The following is a 26906-nucleotide window of genomic DNA, read 5'->3' as shown; positions in this document are numbered from 1 at the left end:
GTAGCATCCAATTATGTTGATGGTTTTGTTTTGGTTTATTTTGAGGTTGGTATATATTATTTCTTCATTGCCTATTTGTGGAGCTAATGATTTTAAGATCTGTATGTTTAGATGCTGTTTAAATATTATAGCTACACCGCCTCCTTTCCTGTTTAGCCGGTCTACTCTTAGTATGCCGTAACCAGTAGGGAGTATTTGCTCAGTGGTAATGTGAGGTTTTAGCCAGGTTTCTGTCAGGATGACTATATCTGGGGAGTACAAGTCTATGGCAGCATGGAGTTAATGGATTTCTGTTGGATATACTTCTAATATTTAGGCTTAGTAGAAGGAAGTCACTTGGCTTTCTATTGGCTGTGATATGGGAGAAGTTGTGGTTTCTAATCTGATTATGTGGATTGCGGTTGAAGATGGTAAGGCCAGCATTGGGGTGGATGTCTCCACTTAGGGCTAGTTTTGATATGCATGAGGTTATTAGTTTTCTCAGTTTTTGAATGTGTTTGTTTGTTAGGGAAACTTTATGATTGTGATGTGTGAGTAATAGGTATGGTGGGAGGGTTACTATGTTAAGTTGTAGGGATGCTTTATGTTTGAGTAATATAGTTGGTAGAATATGCAAGGGGTGCATAGGGATGGTTTTTGAGTTGGTGGGAGGGGAGCTGAGTGAGGTTGAGACATGAGTGGTGGTGTGAGTAGTAGTACAGTGGTACTGGTTGAGTGGGGGAATGATGGAGCTTTGGTAGGATGTAAGATATGTAAGGAGAGTGCATGCATTGAGCATAGGTAAGGTATGCTTGTACCTGTTAGTTGAGGAGGTGTGATAGTAGTGGGAAAATGGAGGAGGTAGTGTTGGGTTAGCGCTGTGGTTGGCTATTGGAAAGATGGGAGGGGTTTGTGAATGCAATAAAGTTAGGACCACTGGGGGCGGGAGGGAATAGGGGGCAGGGTGGGGAGCGAAGCAGGTAGAGACCCTGTTAGTTGTTCTTATGAGAGGGCTGGAAACAATCAGGTAACAGAGTAAACTGATAAATGAACATATGATAGTGACAAAGGGTGGTTGTAGTTTTAAAAAATGGTGCCTGCCACAGGTAATATGTATTAACTTTGGGATTGGCATAAGGTAATAAACAAGGAAGGGGAGGGGGAGAACAAGAGTGTGAGCAGGCAGTTCTTTTGTACTGCTGCTAATGAGCCAAAGCAAAGACAAGTTTGTGTTTAAGAAACAATCAGAATTGACCAAGGACTGCTTTGAAACTGTAAGTCATTTCTTAACCATTTCTCAGGTGGAAGAACAGGATAACCTTGTATCATGTAGGCTACTGTGGTCTCAGTTTAAATTAACAAACACACAGTATTGATCAGTTATGGATACTATTTGCTAACAGAAGGGAGTAAGAGAGAAAGTGGAAGATGAGTGTGTGTGTGCTTGGGGGAGGGGGGCTGCTTACAAGCCAAAGCACAGTGCTCTCCAGGGGAAAATGAATATTCGCTCAAACAGGTAGACACACACTCAAAGTTAACTTTAGCTGTTTGCCAACAGTACTGCGCTTTTCTTATAAGAATGATAAAGGTGGTACTGCACTTGAATACAAGAGTGGTGTTGGGTGTAGAAAAAAAAAAGTACAGAGAGAAGTAAGCAATTTTGAGATGGTAAACACATATTATAAAGATTACAAAAAACAAACTGAGCAAATAGCTACTGTAACTACTAGTATATGCAGATACTGAGCCAGTTGGAAAAACTTCTGTTAGAAGAAACCTCATCAGACAGTTATGAAAATGAGTTATGAGACAGGTGAAAATATAGCGAGCAGCACTCTGTCCTGTGTCTCTAATGTGACTCTATCCACCAGTAACAGCACAATTATATAGAAATAATTAGACACCAGTATGAGTGTCTACACACAACACATTTACATGACTAACATTAGTGAACAAGGTGCAGCTATGCAAATAGACCATACTATTATACTAAAAACAACTTGGTGCAGACACAATGCTAGCATGCCATAGTAACTTCCAATAATAAAGCATAAATCATATTAGATGTCTAACACAATTCAACATAAACATATACAGTTGTAAAATATCTAACACAATTCAACATAAATAGGCATTTGCAGTTGTAAAACACTTACTGGAGAGACACTGAGCTCCTCATGGGGCCTGTAGCAGAGTGGATTGTAGTTTTAAAAATGGTGCCTGCCACAGGTAATATTTATTAACTTTGGGCCTGACATAAGGTAATAAACAGGGAAGGGGAGGGGGAGAACAAAGGTGTGAGCAGGCAGATGTTCATCGTGTTTCACTGTTGCAGTCATGACTGCAGGGTTCTCCCCTGCCGGCAGGCAGCCCCCGGTCAGCTAGAATCCCAAAGTCTGGGTCCGGCGTCGGCTGTTCAACCATGCTCCCTGACGTCAGAGCGCCAGGAGTACAAAGCTGACAGCCGATGCCATCTTCTCCAGTCTTTCTTGCCGTGCGGTGATAGCAGTTCACAAGTGCCGGTCGGCTGACTCCTGATGAATTTTTCTTATATACTTCGGTCCGAAGACTTTCTTCTCCACTCAAAGCTAAGTACCCCGTTGTGGAAACTTTTTTCTTGCTCCACTCCGATGTCAGAAAAAGTTAATAATTGCATTTCTTGTGGGAAGCAAATACCTCATAAGGATTTTCATTCTTACTGTATTCCTTGCTTAGGCCCTGACCACGACGTAGCTAGTTGTCGGTTTTGTGCTAGATTCAATCAACGTACAATTAAGCAAAGGTACGATTTTGCTTTTCATTACTTCAGTAGACGCTTTAACTACAAAATGTCATCGGATACGGTCCTGGCTATCGGAGTTCACAAACGTTGCAAAGATAAAGACAGGCCTCCGAGGCCCAAATCTGATGATAGTGCACAAGCAGAGCCAGCTTCAGCTCTGGCCGTCATCAGTGATGCGCTTTTGCAGCCCCTGTCGTCAGCCATTTCAGAACCGATGGCCGAAACGGACTCTCATGAGGAGCCAACCAGGCCTTTAAATATTTCTGTTGCAGGACCTTCGGATAATGCTCCTTCGGATGGGTCCGGAGCCGCTGTGCAGGTACCGGCTTCCGAAGGGGTTTTCAGGCCTACTCAGCTACTAGTAAAGGCAAAGCCAAAGACAAAGGCAAAGACTCCTTCTAAATCAAAGACTTCAACGCAGGCCTCTTCTGAGCCAGCTCCCAAGTCACAGAAACAGTTACTCAAGATGGCAGAGGATTTACTTACTATGATTAGGGGTTCACATCCCCCGCCAGACAAAAGGCCAAGGCAGGATGTTTATTATGATTCCTCTGATCAGGCTTCTGTTTCCTCAGTTTCTTCTTCAGATCAGGAATATTCTTTCCCCTCCTTATGAGGATTCTGATACTGAAGAATCCATTCCTTCAGCTTCTCCCCCTGAGGATTTCTCTTTTGGGGAACCTTTGCATGAAATGAGGGAACATCTCCACTGGGGAGGACAGTATTCGGAATCCAAGAAAAGACTGAGGGATTTTCTTCTTCTTCCCCAACATAGACCCCTGGCTATTCCTCCTGTTTTGGATATTGTGGATGATGCCTTTTCGGAGGCTAACTTAACCCCTGACTCTTTTCCTCCTGTTCCTGTTAAGCCTGATAGATATTACAGGGTTCCTGATTCCCATCAGTTTTTATACAAGAACCCTTCTGCTGACCCTGAAACCATTTCTCAGGGTCCTAAAGGAGTTAAGGCCGCTTCTGCCAAAAATCCCATTCCTACTGAAAAGGATTCTCGATCTTTAGAAAGATGGGGAAAAAAGGTGTACACTTCTGCTACTTTGTCCATTAGGGCTTTAAACTGTCAGTTTCATATGCTTAAATACCAGCAATTTCTATTGTCTGTCTTAAAACAAAAGCTTACTTCCATTTCTGCCTGTGCAGATGATAAGGAATTACATGACTTATTGTATGCCACTGAACAGGTTGGGAAGCATGGTTTACACTGTGGATTTGATGCCTTGGAGGCTTCTTGTAGGGCTGCGGCCTCTGGCACAGTCATTAGAAGGCATGCATGGCTAAAGGAACAAAATTTACCTGAACAAGTAAAGGCTAAATTATTGGATGCTCCTGTTCAGCATAATGTTTTGTTTGGATCAAAAGCTGAGGAGGTGATTAAAAAGATGGAGGATAAGGTGAAATCCATGAAAACAGTTAAAGATTTCTTACAAGTACAGCCACCTAGATTTAGCAGGAATTGGCCTTCAAAAAATTGGTCCTTTCCCACTTCAAACAGGCCTCAGAGGGGTAGATATAGACGCTCCAGAGGGAGGCCTCAAACACAAGCTGCTTATAGACCAAGACAGTAGACTGCTTCCACCCCTAGGGGAGGAGATGACAGATCACAATCTCAAAGGAAACAAACTCAATGACTCCCTCTGTTGGGCTACAGGAACTTCTTGCCCGGAAGCCCCTCTCGGAGGAAAACTCTCTCTTTTTTATCAAAATTGGACTCAAATAACCCAAGAAAAGTGGGTTTTGGATGTGGTTTTAAGAGGTTACAAATTCCATTTTCATACCTTGCCAAGGCCAAGCAGTTGGCCAGACCTTCCAAAACATCAATGGACGGAGGCCTTAAACCAGGTGGAAGCTCTTTTGGCTATGAATGTCACATAGAACTGGTTCCTCTTTCAGAGATGGGAAAAGGTTTTTACTCAAGGCTCTTTCTAGTCCCAAGGAAGCAAAACTCATGGAGACCCATTCTGGATCTGTCGGTCTTGAACACCTTTCTAGAGATTCCAAAATTCAAGATGCTTACTCTACAGCAGCTACTTCCAATGCTGTCCAGAGATGCATGAATGGTAACTTTGGATCTAAAGGAGGCATATTTACACATTCCCATCAGGCAGGATCGCAGAAAATACCTCGGGTTCAAGGCCGGATCGAGGCACTTTCAATTCTCTGCGCTGCCCTTTGGATTGTCTACTGCGCCCAGGGTCTTCACCAAATGCCTGGCTCCAGTGGTAGCTTACTGCAGACTCAAGGGAATTCAGATTTACCCTTATCTGGACGATTGTCTAATTCAGGCAGACAGCAAGGATGTCTTACTCCAGCATCTAGAATTTGTACAGAACCTCCTCAAGTTCCTGGGATTCTCTGTAAACATAAAAAAGTCAAATTTGACACCATCACAACAGATAACTTTTCTGGGTGCACTTCTAAACACCACAACCCAGATGGCATTTCTGACATCCGAAAAACAATTACAGCTGGCTTCAACTTTCAGATCCTTGGCAACTCTAACTCGGCTATCTGCAAGGAAATTCCTGCAGGCTTTGGGTTACATGGCCTCCTGCATCCTTCTCATACCATATGCAAGACTACACATGAGGAAAATACAGTGGTACCTAAAAAGTGTATGGTCTCAGCATTGCCACAGTTTAGACATACTGATCTCCGTCCATCCTTGCCTTCAAAAGGAATTTCATTGGTGGTCCAGGGCATATGCTTTAAACAAAGGGAAACCCTTCCGTCTGCCTCCTGCCACTCGATTTTAACCACGGACGCCTCGGATTATGCTTGGGGAGCCCATTTTCAAGGCAGTTGTTTGCAGGGCCTTTGGACAAAGGATCAGAAACACCTGCATATCAATTTAAAGGAAATGTGAGCCATTCAGAAAGCTCTATTGGCCTTCAGGAATCTTTTACAACCAGGACAACTGCTAATATGGACAGACAACACCACAGTTATGTGATACATAAACAAGCAAGGGGGATCTCATTCCTACCCCCTTTGCAGACTAGCCATGGATCTATGGAACACAGCTCTAGCTTGCAATCTGGATCTTCAAGCTCAGTTTCTACCAGGGAAACAAAACTTCCTGGCAGACAGTCTGAGCAGAAACCTTCGATCCACACAAGTGGATGCTGGACACCAAAATATTCAGGATGATAACAGCAGTCTGGGGATGTCCTCACATAGACCTCTATGCATCCCATCTCAATCATCAACTACAGAATTTTTGCACCAGGACTTTCCACAAAGAAGCTTGGAAAGTGGACGCCCTGTCATTCAGTTGGAGGAACCTCTCGGGATATGCCTTTCCGCCTCTTCCTCTTCTTCCATGGGTTTTATTGAAGATAAAACAGGACAAGCCCAAGATGATAATCTTGCTGGCTCCAAATTGGCCTCGGCAGTTTTGGTATCCAACTCTAAAAAAAAAAACCTATGCCTGGAGCCCCCTTGGGTTTTACCTCAGTCTCCGAACCTTCTGTCCCAACATCAGGGTCAGGTTCTACACTCTAATGTCAGAACTCTCAGCCTGGCGGCCTGGTTAATCCAGGGCCTTTGATTTCTTCTTTACTGCCCAAGCAGGTTATGGATGTCATTTTAGAAGCCAGACGTCCTAGCACTAGAAAATCTTATGCAGGAAAATGGAAAATATTTTGTTCCTGGATGCAGGCTCAGGATTCTGATCCTCTTCTTCCTAACATTACTTTAATTTTACTTTATTGACAGATCTCATACATAAGGGTCTCTCTTTCTCTTCCATTAAGGTACATGCCTCTGCTATTTCTGCTCATTACAATTCAGACCCTCCCATCTTTTCCCACCAGCTCATGAGACAGTTTCTCAGAGGAGCTAAGAACTTAAGACCTCCTAGATCTCCTCCCATTCCTGCTTGGGATTTCAACTATGTTTTGGAAAAACTAACCTTGCCTCCTTTTGAGCCTGCTGCCTCTTCTGACATCAAGTTTTTATCTTGGAAGACCGCTATCCTGTTAGCTCTAACCTCTGCCAGGAGAGTTTCAAAGTTACAAGCTCTTATGGCTGTGGAACCTTATATTATTTTTCATCAAGACAGGGTATCTTTGAGGACTAATCCTACCTTCATGCCTAAAGTGGTTTCCAAAGTGGCTTTAAATCAAACTATCCACTTGCCAACCTTTTTCCCCACTCCTCAAAATAAAGGGGAAAGGATCTTACATTCCTTGGATGTACACAGACAACTACGTTTTTACCTGAACAGAACTAAGGACATCAGAAAATCAGAACAATTGTTTGTTTCTTATGCTTCAAGTTCCCAAGGTAAAGCTATTTCAAAACAGACCATTTCTAAATGGATTGCTCATGGAATCAGATTTTGTTATTCTCACCATGGAAAGCAAATCCCAGGGAGTATACGGACTCATTCCACCAGAGCTGCTGCCACTTCTGCGGCCTTCCTCAGGGGAGTTCCTACCAAGGACATTTTGGAAGCTGCAACTTGGAGTTCAGTGCATACTTTTTCCAAGCACTACAATCTACCTCTCTACTCTGGCAGGCTTTGCCTCTGCAGTCTTACAGGGCCTTTTAGCCGCCCCTTCCTCTTTATGACCACCTCCCTTTATTTCAGCTTTGGGATTCTACCCTACAGTCATGACTGCAACAGTGAAACACGATGAACATAGTACAGTTGTGTACACCTACCATAAATGTAGATGTTCGAGTGTCTTCACTGTTGCAGTCTGGGTTTCTCCTCCTGTCCCCTCTTATTTTTACTTTTGTGTATTTCCTTTTTTCACCATTCTTCTGAGGTGTGTTTGCAAAGGTTATGGGACCCTCTTCATTTTGGGACTCCTGACATCTGGGGCAAGAAAAACTGGAGAAGATGGCGTCGGCTGTCAGCTTTGTACTCCTGGCTCTCTGACGTCAGGGAGCATGGTTGAACAGCCGACGCCGGACCCAGACTTTGGGATTCTGGCCAACCGGGGGCTGCCTGCCGGCAGGGGAGAACCCTACAGTCATGACTGCAACAGTGAAGACACTCGAACATCTACATTTATGGTAGGTGTACACAACTGTACTTTCTTTTGTACTGCTGCTAATGAGCCAAAGCAAAGACAAGTTTGTGTTTAAGAAACAATCAGAATTGACCAACAATCAGAATTGACCAAGGACTGCTCTGAAACTGTAAGTCATTTCTTAAGCATTTCTCAGGTGGAAAAACAGGATAGCCTTGTATCATGTAGGCTACTGTGGTCTCAGTTTAAATTAACAAACACACAGTATTGATCAGTTATGGATACTATTTGCTAACAGAAGGGAATAAGAGAGAAAGTGGAAGATGAGTGTGTGTGTGTGCTTGGGGGGGGGGGGGGGGCTGCTTACAAGCCAAAGCACAGTGCCCTCCAGGGGAAAATGAATATTGGCTCAAACAAGTAGACACATACTCAATTAAATATGCAATTAAAGCAGAATACAAGTAAAACACAGTGTAAAGAAAATAAGTCACAGTATACAAATTAGAAGAATGCCATAAATCAATATAAAATACAAGATTCAAAAATAAACTAACATTTCTCTCACAGCAAGTTGTGGCAGATTCTGACTGAGCTTTTCCAGTAAAGCCTTGAAATATTTTATTTAACCCATTTAAATAGAAGGTTTATTTCCTTGCAGGACCCTCGGTTATTAACCTTATTTCTGTGTGACTCACAAGAGACACATCTGTGGTCTCTTTCCTAGTTTAAATATGCAATTAAAAACGGAATACAAAAGAAAATAAATCACAGTATACAGGATAAAAGAAGGCAATAAAGCAAGACAAAATACAAGAAAGCAAAAACAAACTAACCTTTCCCTCACAGCAAGTTGTGGTAGAGTCTAAGTGAACTTTTCCAGTAAATTCTTGAAATGTTTTATTTTACCCCTTGAGTCGAACGTTTAGTTCCCAGCTCCACCCTAAGTTCGCAGGTAATTAATCTTAATTGACCAGGTCTGATTTCTGTGCGACTCTCAAGAGAGACAGCTTTGGTCTCTTTCCTAATTTAAATGTGCAATTAAAAGCAGAATACAAGTAAAACACAGTGTAAAGAAATTCAGTCATAATGTACAAAGTAGAAGAAGGCAAAAAAGCAATACAAAGTGCAAGAAAGCAAAAATAAAACTAACCTTTCCATCACAGCAAGTTGCAGCAGAGTCTGGATGAGTTTTTCCAGTGGCATCTTAAAGATACTATATATGTCTTGCATGTAAGGTGCATAGAATATGAGGTTACTTGGTAGGAAGGAGGGGGTGATGATTTTTAGTATCTATGTACTAGGCCTGCACCTAAGAGAAAGTACAAAACTGATGCCTGAGTTGATGGCATTCCAAGATGGTATAGGTCTATATTTGAGACATTGGAAGGCAACAAGTAATAAGAGAGATGCGGAGGGGATAAGAACCACTAGCACTGAGGGTTCCTACACTTAGGGAGACATCTTGATGTCTAAAGTTGGAGAAAAACTGATTGGCATATTTTAATGCAATCCTTTTTTTATTCTTAGAAATTTCAGCTAATTTCAAGAACTAACAGTTTGCAATAATGTCACATTTGCATATTTAATAATATATTATAAATATTTACTTGTGTATTTATTTATTAATTAATTTTAAGTGAGTTAGAACACTGATCCAAAGAGATCTATTTCAGGCTCAACCTGGAGAGCAACAAAAGCCAAACAGTTAAAACAAGAGGAGCATACACTGTGCAATATGTGAAAGGATTAAAATAGTAATAATAACAACCTTGAAAAATTGACTGAACTATTACATTGACTGCAATCATACCGATAGAAAGAGAGTGTTGCAAACAAGAAAAAAAAAGGCAGAAGAGAAGGAATAAAGAGTGGTAAATGTACATATGAGTAAAGTAAGAGAGCATAAGTCTGAGGATTACTTCTTCCTGAATGAATTGAAGAACAGTTGTTATGGTAGGCCATGGCTGAAAGAACTCCTGTGGACAGAATTGTAAGAGCATCAGATAAAGAAGAACTGAGAGTGGTAACTTTGATATAGTGTTGGGATGGGACAAGGACATTTTAGAGAGAACAAATAGAATTCTATACTTCAGGGCTTTGGTAGAAAACTAAAGTACTGATGGGTTAGAGGAATCGGACTGTGTATTTGTAAGGTCTCCCTAATAAAAACTCAGATGAAATTAAGAAGTAGATAGAAGAGATGAAAGACTAAATAAAATCTTAGGAAGGTGGTGTTTTTAAAGGAGTTTGTTAAAAGTCTGTAGATTAAAAGTTCCAGTTGACACCAAAAAGCTCTCAGTGAAATTGCATTAGCAAAGGGTGGAAGATATAGCAGCTGAATGTAAGGGCAAGTAGGAGTGAGGTAATTACCAATGATCCATGTGCTGTCTTGAATATCTTTAAAGATTATTGTGAAAACTATGTTTTAGGCATGAAGAATGGAAAGAACACTGAGACAGAGATTACAGGATTTCCTAAAAGGGTTGCAGCTCCTTAGGTTAACAGAAGCCTGAGCAAGATGTTTTATTAAGTCTGTAGAATATTCTGTGATCATTCATGTTTTAAAAAAACAGGCCCAAAGCAAGATCCGTGGTTGTGATGACTACCTAGTAGTACCAGTCAATTTCTGTAAGTTGGGCCTTGAAGATGTTCGGTGTTATCAAGCTATTTAATGTCCTGTGTAGACACAGCATCCATGGTTCTTGGAAGCAGGCTGTGGTTGTCAGTATATTAACAAAAAAAGAGAGAAAGATCTCTGTCTGCCATCTTCCTACAGGCCAGTTTCTGTACCAAACCTTGATTGAAAGACATGTATGCTATTTTAGTAACTAGATTAGTAAAGTATGTACTGCTGCTAGTTGATGGAAACTGTTGTGGGTTTGTTGGGAGGTGTCAGATCTTTGACAACATCTTAACAGCGATGATCATAAAGCATGTACAGGATACAGGAAGATGACTTGCTATCATGAGCCAGAATGTCAGAAAGGCATTTGATAAACCTGAAGAGTCATGGTATCTGTGTTGACTGTTCCCTTATGAATGGGATTTTGAGGATGTTGTGAAGCTCTTGATGGTCATCTACAGAGACCTGAATACCAGGGTTAAAACAAGTTGATAATCCGGATGAGGCAGGGATACCTCTTGTCCCTCCTACTCTTCTCCATGTCTCTGAAGCTATTCAAAGTTATCATTAGAAGTTCAAGAATCACAGGGTGTATGGCATTACCTTGGGAAACAAAAATTACTTTTTTTCATTTGATAAGTTGATTTATTTGGGAGACTCTGATAATAATTTCTATATCCTATCTGAGGTGTTTCAAGGTTTTGGTCATTTGGCAGGTGATGATTTATGTCTATGGCTCTCATTTTATTCTGCTTTGTGTCCCTAATGACAGTACAAGAAAAATATTCAGTCATTTATGGAAAATGTATTAATCAAAATCTTTAGATGTGAGGTTAGGAGACTAAATGGAAAGGCCCATCACCAGGACACAAATGGTTATACTTCCATTCATACTGGATGTCTTTCAATGTTTTCATGTTGAGCTGCACCCCTCCTGAACTTTTATGAAGTTGTTTAAAATGTTGATGATGGACTTTATATGATGGGGAATCTAGACCTTATGGAGGAAATTAACTCTACCACAGTCACATAGAAGTTTGAGAGAATTAGATCATCAATTCTTTTTTTTAAACATTGCACTTGCTACTGATGTATCAGTTACATATGATAACATACAGAGCCAAACGAAAGACTTTTCTTCCATACATACGAAACATAACAGAAGAGGCAGATTTGCCATTTGACTGTATGTTTGTGGTAAAGGAGTACCTCGAGTAAGACTAGACAAAACTAATTAAATAAAGGGATGCCTTAGCTGAGTTGTGTGGATGCTGTCTCAGAAACCTAGAGAGCACTAAGGAAATAGAACAGAGCAAAGAGAAAAGGGCATGATGCCTGAGAGAACAAGATGACGAAAAGTTGGGACCGGCCATGCGTGGCCTGCAGATTAATTCACAAGACTTTTCCAGAAATGCGCTTTTCATTTTTCCAAGTTATCTAAGATGGTACTGAAGTAACTGCTTTTTCTTAATTCTGTTTTGCTTTTTGAATTGATTTAGGGTTCTTTTTGTGTTCAGAAATTGTAATTGTGATCCTTGGAACAGTAAAGTACATTTACAGGGAAATATATATAAACTCCCAATTTTCTGTGTCTCATCCCACATTATACAAGGTATAGAAGTCTCAAAGTTTATATGTAATAATACTGGGGCTGTAGTTCTCCACATTGTGGGTTTGGGGGGACATACCACCTGAAAAAAAGCTTTTTAGGTGTAACAGTTTCACACTTCACTGTTATTCTGAATACCACATGTTTTTCAAAGTTTCAAGATGCACAGTGAAGAGTTTTGATCTCAGTATGGTGTTTTTGAGTTAAAATACATTACTATGTTCATAAATTCCTGCAACAGTACGAAAAACTAAGTCCAGTTTCATAGTTCAGGACTTTACATTTTCTTGTGGTAATCCACAAAGAGCGGGACTGCGTAGTTATGCAATTCACCATCTTTCAGGATGACTACAAAAATCCAGTGGGGTTTTGCTAAACATGCCTTCCTATTGCAAAAGCCTAACATATTTAAGGCATAAGTGATAGGGGGACAGCTAATATGCAGGTAAGGGGCATTACACATGTATGTATCAGTAGGATTCATACAAATTAATCTAAAATGCCCTCATTTTCATACAAAATTTGTAATTGGCCCTGAACTTGCGCATGTAAGCAGCAGTTTATCATGAGAATATGGAGTTACGAGTGGAAGGGAAAAAAAATATTTACTGCCATGCATTTTAAAAGGAAGGACAACTATTGATTTTACTTTAAGAATTTTTTTTTAATGGTAGTTTAATGATTCTACATGTATAAACATACTAGTGAAGGGGTCGCTGGAGAAAATATTTCATTTTTGTGTCAGTGAAGGGCTTGTGCATACATGGACAAACTACCTGAAGGGGTCATTGGAGAAATGTTTCAATTTGGAGTCAGTGAAGTGCTTATGCATACATGGACGGACTACTTAAGGATCAGTGGGGGAATATTTAATTCTGGTGCTTGTGCATACTTGGGCATACAACTGGAGGGATCACTGGGGAAATGCTTTATTCTGGTGCTTGTGCATACTTGGGCATACAACTGAAGGGATCACTGGGGAAATGCTTTATTCTGGTGCTTGTGCATACTTGGGCATACAACTGGAGGGATCACTGGGGAAATGCTTTATTCTTGTGCTTGTGCATACTTGGGCATACAACTGGAGGGATCACTGGGGAAATGCTTTATTCTGGTGCTTGTGCATACTTGTGCATACAACTGGGGGGATCACTGGGGAAATGCTTTATTCTGGTGCTTGTGCATACTTGGGCATACAACTGGAGGGATCACTGGGGAAATGCTTTATTCTGGTGCTTGTGCATACTTGGGCATACAACTGAAGGGATCACTGGGGAAATGCTTTATTCTGGTGCTTGTGCATACTTGAGAGTACAGCTGGAGGGATCACAGGGGAAATGCTTTATTCTGGTGCTTGTGCATACTTGGGCATACAGCTGGAGGGATCACTGGGGAAATGCTTTATTCTGGTGCTTGTGCATACTTGGGCATTCAACTGGAGGGATCACTGGGGAAATGCTTTATTCTGGTGCTTGTGCATACTTGGGCATACAACTGGAGGGATCACTGGGGAAATGCTTTATTCTGGTGCTTGTGCATACTTGGGCATACAACTGGAGGGATCACTGGGGAAATGCTTTATTCTGGTGCTTGTGCATACTTGGGCATTCAACTGGAGGGATCACTGGGGGAATGCTTTATTCTGGTGCGTGTGCATACTTGGGCATATAACTGGAGGGATCACTGGGGAAATGCTTTATTCTGGTGCTTGTGCATACTTGGGCATACAACTGGAGGGATCACTGGGGAAATGCTTTATTCTGGTGCTTGTGCATACTTGGGCATACAGCTGGAGGGATCACTGGGGAAATGCTTTATTCTGGTGCTTGTGCATACAACTGGAGGGATCACTGGGGAAATGCTTTATTCTGGTGCTTGTGCATACTTGTGCATACAGCTGGAGGGATCACTGGGGAAATGCTTTATTCTGGTGCTTGTGCATACTTGTGCATACAACTGGAGGGATCACTGGGGAAATGCTTTATTGTGGTGCTTGTGCATACTTGGGCATACAACTGGAGGGATCACTGGGGAAATGCTTTATTCTGGTGCTTGTGCATACTTGGGCATACAACTGGAGGGATCACTGGGGAAATGCTTTATTCTGGTGCTTGTGCATACTTGGGCATACAACTGGAGGGATCACTGGGGAAATGCTTTATTCTGGTGCTTGTGCATACTTGGGCATACAACTGGAGGGATCACTGGGGAAATGCTTTATTCTGGTGCTTGTGCATACTTAGGCATACAACTGGAGGGATCACTGGGGAAATGCTTTATTTTGGTGCTTGTGCATACTTGGGCATACAACTGGAGGGATCACTGGGGAAATGCTTTATTCTGGTGCTTGTGCATACCTGGGCATACAACTGGAGGGATCACTGGGGAAATGCTTTATTCTGGTGCTTGTGCATACTTCGGCATACAACTGGAGGGATCACTGGGGAAATGCTTTATTTTGGTACTTGTGCATACTTGGGCATACAACTGGAGGGATCACTGGGGAAATGCTTTATTCTGGTGCTTGTGCATACTTGGGCATACAGCTGGAGGGATCACTGGGGAAATGCTTTATTTTGGTGCTTGTGCATACTTGGGCATACAACTGAAGGGATCACTGGGGAAATGCTTTATTCTGGTGCTTGTGCATACTTGGGCATACAACTGGAGGGATCACTGGGGAAATGCTTTATTCTGGTGCTTGTGCATACTTGGGCATACAACTGGAGGGATCACTGGGGAAATGCTTTATTCTGGTGCTTGTGCATACTTGTGCATACAGCTGGAGGGATCACTGGGGAAATGCTTTATTCTGGTGCTTGTGCATACTTGGGCATACAGCTGGAGGGATCACTGGGGAAATGCTTTATTTTGGTACTTGTGCATACTTGGGCATACAACTGAAGGGATCACTGGGGAAATGCTTTATTCTGGTGCTTGTGCATACTTGGGCATACAACTGGAGGGATCACTGGGGAAATGCTTTATTCTGGTGCTTGTGCATACTTGGGCATACAACTGGAGGGATCACTGGGGAAATGCTTTATTCTGGTGCTTGTGCATACTTGTGCATACAGCTGGAGGGATCACTGGGGAAATGCTTTATTCTGGTGCTTGTGCATACTTGGGCATACAACTGGAGGGATCACTGGGGAAATGCTTTATTCTGGTGCTTGTGCATACTTGGGCATACAGCTGGAGGGATCACTGGGGAAATGCTTTATTCTGGTGCTTGTGCATACTTGGGCATTCAACTGGAGGGATCACTGGGGAAATGCTTTATTCTGGTGCTTGTGCATACTTAGGCATACAACTGGAGGGATCACTGGGGAAATGCTTTATTTTGGTGCTTGTGCATACTTGGGCATACAACTGGAGGGATCACTGGGGAAATGCTTTATTCTGGTGCTTGTGCATACTTAGGCATACAACTGGAGGGATCACTGGGGAAATGCTTTATTTTGGTGCTTGTGCATACTTGGGCATACAACTGAAGGGATCACTGGGGAAATGCTTTATTCTGGTGCCTGCGCATACTTGTGCATACAGCTGGAGGGATCACTGGGGAAATGCTTTATTCTGGTGCTTGTGCATACTTGGGCATACAACTGAAGGGATCACTGGGGAAATGCTTTATTCGGGTGCTTGTGCATACTTGTGCATACAGCTGGAGGGATCACTGGGGAAATGCTTTATTCTGGTGCTTGTGCATACAGCTGGAGGGATCATTGGGGAAATGCTTTATTCTGGTGCTTGTGCATACTTGGGCATACAACTGGAGGGATCACTGGGGAAATGCTTTATTCTGGTGCTTGTGCATACTTGGGCATACAACTGGAGGGATCACTGGGGAAATGCTTTATTCTGGTGCTTGTGCATACTTGGGCATACAACTGGAGGGATCACTGGGGAAATGCTTTATTCTGGTGCTTGTGCATACTTGGTGAAACTAGCGAAGGAATCGCTTGGGGAAATGTTTCATTTTGGTGTCACTAACGTACTAGCATATACATGGCCAGACTGCTGAAGTGATCACTGGACAAAATCATTTATTTTGTGTCATTTTAGTGCATGTGCACTTACACTTCGGGAATGTTTTATTTTGGTACTTTTGCATATTTGGTGAAACCACTGAAGGGGTTGCTGGGGGAAATTATTCATTTGTGTATCAAGGAAGTGCTTGTGCATACTTGGGCAAACTACTGTAGGGATGGATGGGGGCAACTTTGTAGATTGCAACTCGGATATCAAAGGTGAAGCAGTGCTTTAAACAGTAGATGTACATACCACACAAATCTTGGACTATGAATCACAAGAGCACCTCATTAGCATATGCTGCTTTACAAAATGTCTCATTTGCACCTCATTTTCCTTAAGGCATTTCACATTAGCGTAAATGGCCTCTGTAAATCTCATAAATATCAGGGATACCCCTATCGTTTCTGCACACCTGATTATGAATACCAGCCTAAGAAAAATATTTAAAAATCAGCCAGAGAGAATGCAGGAAAAACAAATGTAAAAAGAACACATTACGAGTAAAGTAAAATGCATTGTTTTCATTTATGCCTTTGTTGACCAGGTCATGTAATGCATATAATACTGTATTTTTTTCATTTTGTAATACTCAGAAGCAACAATACCAATACATTTTAAATAGTACTGAATGGTCAGAAAACATATCTCTGAAAAACACTGTCTTATGCAGCTAGTCGACTGAAATGACTGAATAAAGCAAAGAATGCTAACATAGTATACATTGACTGACAGGATAACAAAGGAGTTGTAAATTCTCATACAGATCTCTGTTGTAAACATGGGAAAGTTCACTTTATGAAATGCTAAGTGAGGAAAAGGGATGTACATTTTATTAAATGCCTTAGATTCATCTGTTGAGTGCTTTCATTTAATCCAGATATAAATCATTTGTTACTAAAGACCTGGGAAAAAAGTAAACAATAAATAATCCTTTGATTAATCAGGATTTAAATCTTGTCCAGTAATAGGAAAATGGGTAGAGTTAATGGGTGAAGCATTCCTTCTGCTTTCAGTTTCTGTTTTTTTGTTTCTACAGTTTGAACTTTGATATTTTTTTCAAAAATGTTGAACATTTAAGATGTTCTTCGTGAGAACAGCAAAAAAATCCCACTTAATGTATTCTTTTATTCATTTATTTATTTATTTTAGACGACTCACACAATGAGCAGTGGAGTCCTCCAACATCTCCAAGGGACATACACTCCATTTGGACAACAGACATGCTTCTTGGCCAGAATATCAACAGATTTCTTGTCCAGCAGTGCAGTCACACAGGACAGAATTCACACAAAGGTACTGAATGCAGGAATAATGTCAAGGAAGAATTGACTTATGCCGATCAGCTGCATAATCACTCACAGACACCATACAAATGTGACGAGTGTGGAAAATGTTTCAAAGTAAAGAGAACTCTTATCCGGCATCAGCATGAACATACAAGAGAAGAACCACATGAGTGTAGTGTATGCAAAAAATATTTCCCTTTTAACTGGAGCCTTGAACTTTGCCAATCTTTTCACACAGAAGCAAGGCCGTATGAATGCAAGCAGTGCTTGAAATGTTTCAAAACAAAACAAACACTCACTGTACATCAGCTTGTTCACACAGAGGAGAAGTCTTACGAATGTAATGAGTGCAGGAAATGTTTCAAATCAAAACAATGCCTCACTAACCATAAGCAAGTTCACAGTGATGTGAAACCATATGAATGCAGCGTGTGCAGGAAATGTTTCACAAGAAATCAGAGCCTTCTTATCCATCAACGTGTCCATACTGGTGCAAAACCTTATGAATGCAAGGAATGCAGGGGATGTTTTAAAACAAAACAAAGCCTTATCAGCCATCAGCGTATTCACACTGGAGCAAAACCTTTTGAATGCAGTGAGTGTAGGAAATGCTTCAGAACAACGCAGTGCCTTGTTACCCATCAGCGTATACACACCGGAGTGAAGCCCTATGAATGCAGTGTGTGCAGGAAACGTTTTACAACAAAACATCGCCTAATTAGCCATCAGTATATTCATGATGGAGTGAAACCATATGAATGCAGTGAATGCGAAAAATGTTTTGTAACAAAACACCATCTTGCTAAACATCAGTACATTCACACTGGCTTAAAACCATATGAATGTGGTGTGTGCAGGAAAAGTTTCACAACAAAACAGTATTATATTGTCCACCAGCATATTCACACTGGAATGAAACCCTATGAATGCAGTGAATGCAAGAAATGTTTCCTAACAAAACAGAATCTTAATAAACACAAACGTGTTCACTCTCATGATGGAGAAACCTTACAGGTATGCAAAGTACAAGAGAAACAGGAAGACTGGTGGCTTGTCAGCTAATTTTTCTACCAGATTGCTTCAAGGTCTGAGGATCATTCTTGACCTCTGGCGACTGTCTTTGAGAAATCTGTGCATTTTCCTGAGACCTGTATGGATTTTCTTCTCCTACCATGGTTTCCTCCCATCCCACTAAGTATATACTGGATTGGCTACTTTGAACTGTCCATGTGTATGTTATGGTTAGCTTTGCTGTTAACTCGTATCACTGCTAAAAAGGGTTAGCACTTAACTAAATCACTAATTCATGTAGTAAGTAAAAGTCTTCTTTGAATACAAGTCTCTTGCTTGTCACCAGTGTACTTTCCCAGAAGAGACACCATATGAATGTGACCTACGCAAGAAGTGCTTCAGACCGAAGAAGCTGCTTCCTAATAGTAAGCTTCCCAAATAACCAACTCTGTCAGAAGAAAAACATTGTCCACTAAAAGCAAAGAAGAAAAAGTTAAGTGGTAAAGCAAGGAGCCTAAACTGTTATGTAGACGAGGGCCAAGAAGTCATCATGTGGCACCATTTGTGCAACATAGGGGGTTGTTCAGTACGACTGTGAAATAAAGCAAACAAATTACTGTACCTGAAAATCTGTCTGAGTGTAGGTGCTATTCTAAAATCCGTAATGGAAAAAAATCTAAGCAAAACAATATGCAAAGATTAACCCAGATAGAGAAAGCTGAAATAGAAGCACTGAGCTAAAAGGAAAAAAAATCACCCAAAAGGATGGAGCCTGAGGTCCAGGAAAACATTTTTGATATACAACATTGTGTGTGCAAAACAAAACAAAACATACTGATATGACTACAACAGCCACAAAAGGTACTTAAACGTGCATATATACTGAGGTATTCAGGTGTGGTAACATTAAAAAGAGTAAAAACAAAACAGTGGAACAAACTGAAATGTGAGCAGTTTAGTAGCTTAGAAGAGGAAGAAGACTGAAATTAGTTAACAGACCACCTAAGAAGTGACACGTTTGAAGTGGAGCCTTTAATGGAAATTCTCCAATCCAGTTACTCACTAAAACAGTTAATGTTTAAGAAATGTCACAAGAATCATACCTGTGTAATGAATAGTAACAATATGTTGCCAAGTAAATATCAGTGCCATTATCAGAAGAATCATTTAAAACCCACATTTGATTATATTGAGGGAGAAAGAGCAGGAAATACTGACAAGAAAATACTAATAATGTAAGGGACGACGTGGATCTAATAGAAATTGAGAACTATATTAACATATGTGAGAAAAAGAGCTGTCAAGTGCAAGACACAGATGGTATTATATTGCAGTATGCTAGCATGATGGCACAAGAAGAAAATTAAGCCTGTTTAGTTTGCATTCCCTTCTTGAATGCTTTTGTGGTTTCGCTCTCCAACAGTCTATGCAGACTGCTTCTGCTCCCACCGTCCTTCCTGTTCAATTTGCCTTTTTCACACTATGCAGAAGGATCATGTTCTTCATATCTGTTGTGGTCTGCAGTGAGAGTGCTAGCTGCAGTGTGACCATATCCTTTTCATGTTCACCCCACACACCTTACCTTTAGACTCCTTCCAGCCGCCTGATGTACCTTTCCTTGTATAACTTTTAGAACAATACATGGTTGTGGTCTGACCATGGTCCTGTAAAGTTGAGTATAACTTTTTTGTCTATAAGACTGGTTTCCCTAAGAATGTACCTGTCATTTTGTTTCCTCTTGTCACTACCCTTTCAGCCTGCTACTAATGGTGGTCCATTCCAGGTGTGATTAACACTCTTAAGATTATTTTCTTACTTGTTGCAATCAGTCCACTCCTCAAGCTAACAATTTCACACCAAGGTTGTTGTGCCTGTGCTGTAGCACTTTGTATTTGTCTGCACTGAAGTTCATTCGTCACCTTTCTGCCCACTTGGTCAGCTTTTCCAAATCCATCCCCCATCCTTCACTGCTGAACCCAGCTTTACTGCTTCTCTGAAGATATTGATCTCACTTTCTTTTCTCTCTGCTAAGTTTAAAATAAATCCATTGAAGAATACTGGCCCTAACACTGCCCCCTTCAGTACCGCACTAGTCACTTTCCTTATTTCTGACATCCTTCTTAGCATAGCACTCCCATTCAGCTACACCAGTCCATTAGCTCAGCCTTGATCCTACTCCTAAAACTTGTCTAGTTTTCGTATCAATAACGTCTCAAGGCAAACCATGTCTACAAGTATTTGCTTGTTATTTAATCTGTAACCTAGTCATAAAACTAATCAAATTTGACTGATGGCTCATGGTTCTAAAGCCATGTTGATATCTATTGTAGAGATCTTCAGTAGGAATGTTGAGTCTTCCGCTCAGGATTTTGTCCAGGACTCTCTCCTGCCACTGTTTTTAAGCTAACATGCCTGCAGTTCCACAAGTTGTTCTTTTGTTCCTACTTTTAAATTGTACCACACTTCAGTCCACAGTCATATATGATCTGGCAAATAATTTGTTGAAGTTTCCCATTAAGGGGGGTCAGCCAACACAGTGGCCAGATCCCTGAGGATGCTGGGAAAGAGTTCATGGTTATCATTCCTAAAGGGGAAATTGTTTAAAGACCACTAAAACATCACAGTAACTGGATCTATTAGAGAGATTCATATGACATAAAGTAAATAAAAAGGTTGCAGTACTCTCCAATTAACCTAAAAACAGATAAAGCATTAACAGGGAAATATAAAATTAATGAAGGAAAATAAAAAAGCAAGAAGAATATCGCCATGGAAGCTCCAAGTAAAGACAGATGTAAAACCACTAAAAAGTATTACAGAAAATTAAATAGACCATTATTAGAAAGATTAAGCAACGTTAGCTAACAGGAAAGCACAGTATTAAAACAGATCTGTATTTATGTTGTATAGTTTCTAATGATAAATTAAAATCTGTACATACACTGAATAAAAGCTTCAAAAGTGAACAGTTTCTAGGTACTGTATTACTTCAGGCCAAAATTATCATCTTTGTGCATCATAGAATGACACCAGCCTGGTTAACACTGAAGGAAAAATATTTTTCATTGAAATGATCTTGCATGCCGTTATTATCCAGTTATCTGCTTTTCACCAGGGGTCTATATTATATTGTCGCAAGCTGACAATATAGAATCTGATATTGTTGGCACGACAATACCGAAAGTGAAGAATATCGGCCAGGTAAACGGAAATCTCCGTAGTTGGAGATTTCCGTTTACCTCTATGTAGTGTGGTCTTGGAGTTGGTATATTTAAATAGCGGGGTGTGGTGGCACAGCCCGTGAGTGCAGGGGCTTGCCCTTCAGTTTTTTTTTTTATCTTCATTCAATATTTTACTGCATCGATCAATTGTGTTCAACATTTATTGCTTCGATGTAGTAAAATTTCGACAAGTTAATATAAACGCTTTCACCAGTATATATGTTTGTATGCCAGAAATAATGCAGATGAAATCTACAATCATTTCACAAAAATAAATTTTTTTGTTGTCATTCCAACTGAAAAAGAAACTGAAAGATATGCAGAGAAATGCAAAGAAAAGCTACAAACGAGCAGTTTAGGTACTGAATCTAGCTTCAGGCTAAAATCCCTAACAACTTTGCATCATTGTTTAGCTTTGAGTAAAAGCTGTCTATGTGCAACCTAAAGTGACACCAGCCTTCTTGACAATATAGAAAGATATGTTTCTGATCAAAGTGAACTTGCAAGTTATCCTAAAAAAATACCATCTAGTAACTTACCAACAGCATGCAAGTTTGTATACCAGAGAGTCTGTGATCATTCAAATGAAAATTCAGTTGTGGTTGTGGCAGAAAAAAAGTCAAAAACATATGGTGCAAAGGATAGTCTTCTTCTTCTTTCGGCTTTTCCCAGTCAGGGGTCACCACAGCAGATCACCTGTCCGCTCATGATTGGCAGTAGAGTTTTTATGGTGTCGAGTTGCCAGCCCGGCGCCCAACCTACCACAGAAGACACACACACACACGCATGCACTCACGCCTAGGGCCAATTTAGTGTGTCCAATCCACCTACAGCATGTATTTGGGATGGGAAACCACTAACTGCTGCACCACCGCGGCTGCCCAGTGATGCAAAGGATAATTTTTTTTAAATAAATAAAATCATAACAGTTGCTAAAAGCTCCATAACCTCATTTTAGCAAGGTCTGCATATGTATAAAATGAGGACTACACTGATAAAATGCACTGCACTTATTAATGACAAATTGGCAATCTACTTTTAATCTGAGTCTTAAAAAGGGACATACTTCTCCAGGTACAAGAATCCAGTGAGTGAAAGTCCAAGTGATTTTTTCCCACCACTGTTGTTTTGTTTGGCAGGAGTGGCCACGGTGGTGTAGTGGTTAGCATTGCTGCCTCACAGCAAGAGGTTCTCTGGTCTGCTGGGGTGACTTCTGTGCGGAGTCTGCATGGCCTCCCTGTGATCGCATGGGTTTCCTCCAGGTGCTCCGGTTTCCTCCCACATCCCAAAAACCTGCTGTAGATGGATTGGACATTCTAAACTGGCCCTAGGCATGAGTACGTGCATGTGTGTGCCTTCTGTGGAAGGTTGGGCACCAGGCTGGCAACTCGACACCCTAAAACTCCACTGCCAATCATGAGCGGACAGGTGATCTGCTGTGGCGACCCCTAACTGGGAAAAGCCAAAAGAAGAAGAAGTTGTTTTGTTTGGCAGATTAATCTATGGATACAGTTTGAATGTAAGAGAAGAAAACCTGTCAAAGGCATCCTACTTCATTTTGTTGTGGATGACTAAAAACCTTAAAGTTCCTTTGACAGGACAGTTGGAAGGACAGCTACAAGTAACTGTTAACTGGTTTCAGAATGATACAAGAATGATTGTTGGATGTATTAATTGCTGAAAGCAATATTCAAGGCAGGAAGACTGATGCATCAAGTAGGCATCAGGCTGGAGAAGACAAATATGTGATATAAAATCAAATGTAGGAAAAAGGAGTGAACATACGTCCACGAGTAGAAGGATCGACCTTCTGAATTAGTCAAATGCGAGTAAGGCTTAGCAAAGAATATTTCAAAAGATTGAAGCAAGTACTACTGCAAATGACCTTGATGTTTAAGTATAATTTTTAAATTATTAATCCAGTTGCCCTCCCCATTTTATATTATGCAGTATGTATGTCCTCATTTTATTGTGTAGCTTATGTATGATTAGCTACATAAATGCTGAGCGCTTGTTTTTCATTATAAAGCAACAGTTTTTAGCCTTTTTCCCAATATACAAAAATCTGTGTATGACATGACTAAATGTTATTTAATATGAGGGTGGTGTATGCCTCAGTTGTTTACAAGTATGGTTTTGCAGCTGTGGGGCTGCATGTATCATTCAGCCTTCTCAGAGCCAAACTGAAACTTCTGAACCAACAGCAGAAGCTGGTTTAAGAAATATCCATTTTCAGATTAGAAGAGGTAATTTTGGAAAATTTTATATAGATATTTCTAAGGAAGGAGTGGTGCACATAAAACATACAGCAACAGCAGAAAGTACAAAACAAGGTAGAGAGAGAGAGAGCAGTGGAGTTGAAATCAAACAAACATTTGAAAGCTCAAAGTTGCACTGGCGAATACGAAGGCTGCGGTGGTGCAGCAGTTAGCGTTGTCGCCTCACAGCAAGAGGGTCTCCTGTTCAATTCTCGGCTGGAGCACCTTCTGTGTGAAGTCTGCATGTCTTCCCCATGGTCAAGTGACGTTAAAGACATGCAGGTAGGTGCGTGCGTGAATGGGCATGCCTGCTTTGAAGGTTGGGCGTCGGATTGGCAACTCGGCACTATAAAAATCCACTGCCAGTCATTAGTGGATGGGAGTTCTGCTGTGGCGACCCCTAACCGGGAAAAGCCGAAAGATTCAGTTGCATTGGCAAATACAAAGAACAACCACCTTATATTAACCAAGTTTGTGTGTCTGAATGGTTAAGGAAAAGTGATCCTGAAACTACAAGATCTAAAGGCTGATAATTCCAATTAAAGAAAACAGACTTTAAGAAACTGTTCATAAAATCTAGTGGACAGAAGTGGGAAATGCAGACAAATGCAGGTTCTTTAATACAGAACTTGAAACAGTTGGAGAGCTTGTCAGTAGTTTTTATGCTGCATTTACTAATGTAGCAAGATTCCCTGAACAGTCTACAGGCATTTAAGGTTTAAGTATATAAAAAATGAAACACAATGCATTGTTGAAAATGAAGATGCAGTGGTCATGGGACATCATCCAGTGAGCAAACCAAATTGTAGATGGAAGTAAGACCCATAAAGTTATTACCCATTCAGATTACTCTGCCTAGTAGTTAGTGTTACATGCAGTGAGAGATATGAAAGTAAAAAGTACTGAAGACATACAGGCAGAATCCAAAGCAATGTGGAACAAGAAAACCCTGATATTCAGTACTCCTGAAACACTTTCCAAGTATATTTAAAGGTGCTACCAATAAAGACGATGCTATGTGATCTACAGAAGGATGCAGTTCTGGGTCCAATACAGGTGCTGAGAAGAGTATTGTTGGCAATTGTTAAAGGCTGAAGAAATATAAATTTTATCTTCTTCTTCTTTCAGCTTTTTCCCGGTTAGGGGTTGCCACAGCGGATCACCATCTGCTCATGATTAGCAGTGGGGTTTTACAGTGTCAAGTTGCCAGCCCGGCGCCCAACCTTCCACGGAAGGCACACACATGCACACACTCACACACAGGGCCAATTTAGAGTGTCCAATCCACCTACAGCTTGTCTTTGGGATGTGGGAGGAAACCGGAGCACCTGGCGGAAACCCATGCAACCACAGGGAGAACATGCAGACTCCACACTGAAGGCACCCCAGCTGAGGATCGAACCGGAGAACCTCTTGCTGTGAGGCGACAACGCTAACCGCTGCACCACCATAGTTTTATGCACTTGAAATATGGTCTAATGTATCAACTAGACCTTGTCCTGCAATGCCATTAAAAGCACTAAACTTATAAAGAAACTAAAACCAGAGAAACTTTCTGAATGCCTTGAGAGCAGGGAATGTTTTAAAATACAATTTACCTATATTGTACTACAGTGCAGTTACACACAGAATATTAAACTAATAAGTCAATGTAGCACATGAAATATAGTATAATGTAATAAAGTAATACAAGTATAATAGTAAATTGCTAAGCATACTAAATATGCTCCCTCTTACTCAGTGCAAACTACATGAGAAGGTAATCCTGGGTATATTGTTGAATGTTGTTGAATATTGTTGGATGCTGAGGAGTACAATCTTATCATGTGTTGCTTATTGAATTAGTACCAATTTCAAGAACAGTATACCTTAAGGTTTAATGGGTGATTCCTGCAAGTACATTAAAAATTAAGCATCTGTGGATGTTTATACCAGGAAGAATGTTTACAAATGTATTGGCTGTAGGAAGGGTTTTACAGCAAAACTGAACCTTGTTGATAGTGAGTGTATTCACACTGGAGCAAAACCACATACATTTAGTCTGTGCAAGAAATGTTTTAAAACAGAATAAAGCCTTGTCATCCAGTATGTTTTGTGATGCAACAAAGCCTTCTCATCAAACTGATAACCCTAGAGTAAAACCCTGGAAATGCAGTGAATACAGGAACTGTTTCATAGAAGCTGCTGACTTTAAAGAAAAATAGGATCTTAGGATGATAGTTTCAAATGCACTTTTAAATCCGATAATGTAAAAAATCACATGTACTCAGTAGAACTGTGGGGTTAGTCAGCATACCTCTCAACCGCTTAACTTAAGAAATCTGGACAGAGCCATAAATAATGGGGAGACAAAGGCCGGAAAATAGGGACATTTTCTAAATATTGCTCCTATAAACTTAGAACGTTGATAGAAGTTTGTGCATTACCATGAATTTTCTGAAGAGTATGAAGTCTAAAACTCAAATATTTGCCGTTACATTCTGACGTCAATCCTCAATGATTTGCCAGAAAAAAACAAAATTTTACAAGGGACAGATCAAAAATATGAAGCAAAAATCTGAACATTCTGAGAAAATCTGGACAGGTGAGAGCTATGTTAGTCAGTCTATTTGTTCTTTTTATAAGCAGAATTATTTAAAGTTTTAGTTGGGTCAGTTATAGACTACATCTGTTTTACAAATAGTCCAAAATGGATATCCTTAAATTGGTATCTGTTGAAAGATAGCGCAGTAAATGCTTTTCTTTGTCATGTACTAAAAGGCTGACTTCATTGAACCTATGTAATACTGGTTATAAGCTTGATAGAGGCACGCTAAATGTTGACTTACTATGGTGATGATGGCAATATTGAACTGATTTCCAGCTTGAACTAAACTCATGAGAATGCAGAATTATAAGATACATTACTCTGAGGAAAGACAAATATCTCTCATTATATTTCTTCATCTCAAGAATATAGTCCATGGAAAAATTCCCATAGGCATTAAAAAATTAAGTAATTTCAGGTTATCACTAGTTAAATGGGATAATTGATTATAATTTTGCATTCAGTCTTACTAATTCTAATTTTCTACAAGGCCATGGGGTGAATATATTTACCTG

General features: G+C 40.5%; 1 protein-coding gene across 3 annotated transcripts in view; it reads left to right on the top strand.

Moving 5' to 3' along the window:
* The window catches only part of LOC122795590 (zinc finger protein 501-like), an 837702-nt gene that overhangs the window by 674697 nt on the left and 136099 nt on the right, over window positions 1–26906 (top strand). For 2 of the 3 annotated variants that reach the window (XM_044063844.1, XM_044063846.1), the window contains one exon: window positions 17178–21197. The exons of the other annotated variant lie outside the window; for it this stretch is intronic. In XM_044063844.1, coding sequence (XP_043919779.1) covers window positions 17178–18376 — 1199 coding nt within the window. In that variant the 3' untranslated portion in view covers window positions 18377–21197. Of the gene's footprint in view, window positions 1–17177; window positions 21198–26906 lie in introns of those variants that run through there. 3 annotated transcript variants of the gene reach the window in all.

This window comes from Protopterus annectens, chromosome 2.part2, assembly GCF_019279795.1.
Source record: "Protopterus annectens isolate FY-2018-M chromosome 2.part2, PAN1.0, whole genome shotgun sequence".
Taxonomy (NCBI): domain Eukaryota; kingdom Metazoa; phylum Chordata; order Ceratodontiformes; family Protopteridae; genus Protopterus; species Protopterus annectens.
Note: the sequence above shows the minus strand (reverse complement) of the source record. Positions and strands in the feature narration are given on the sequence as shown.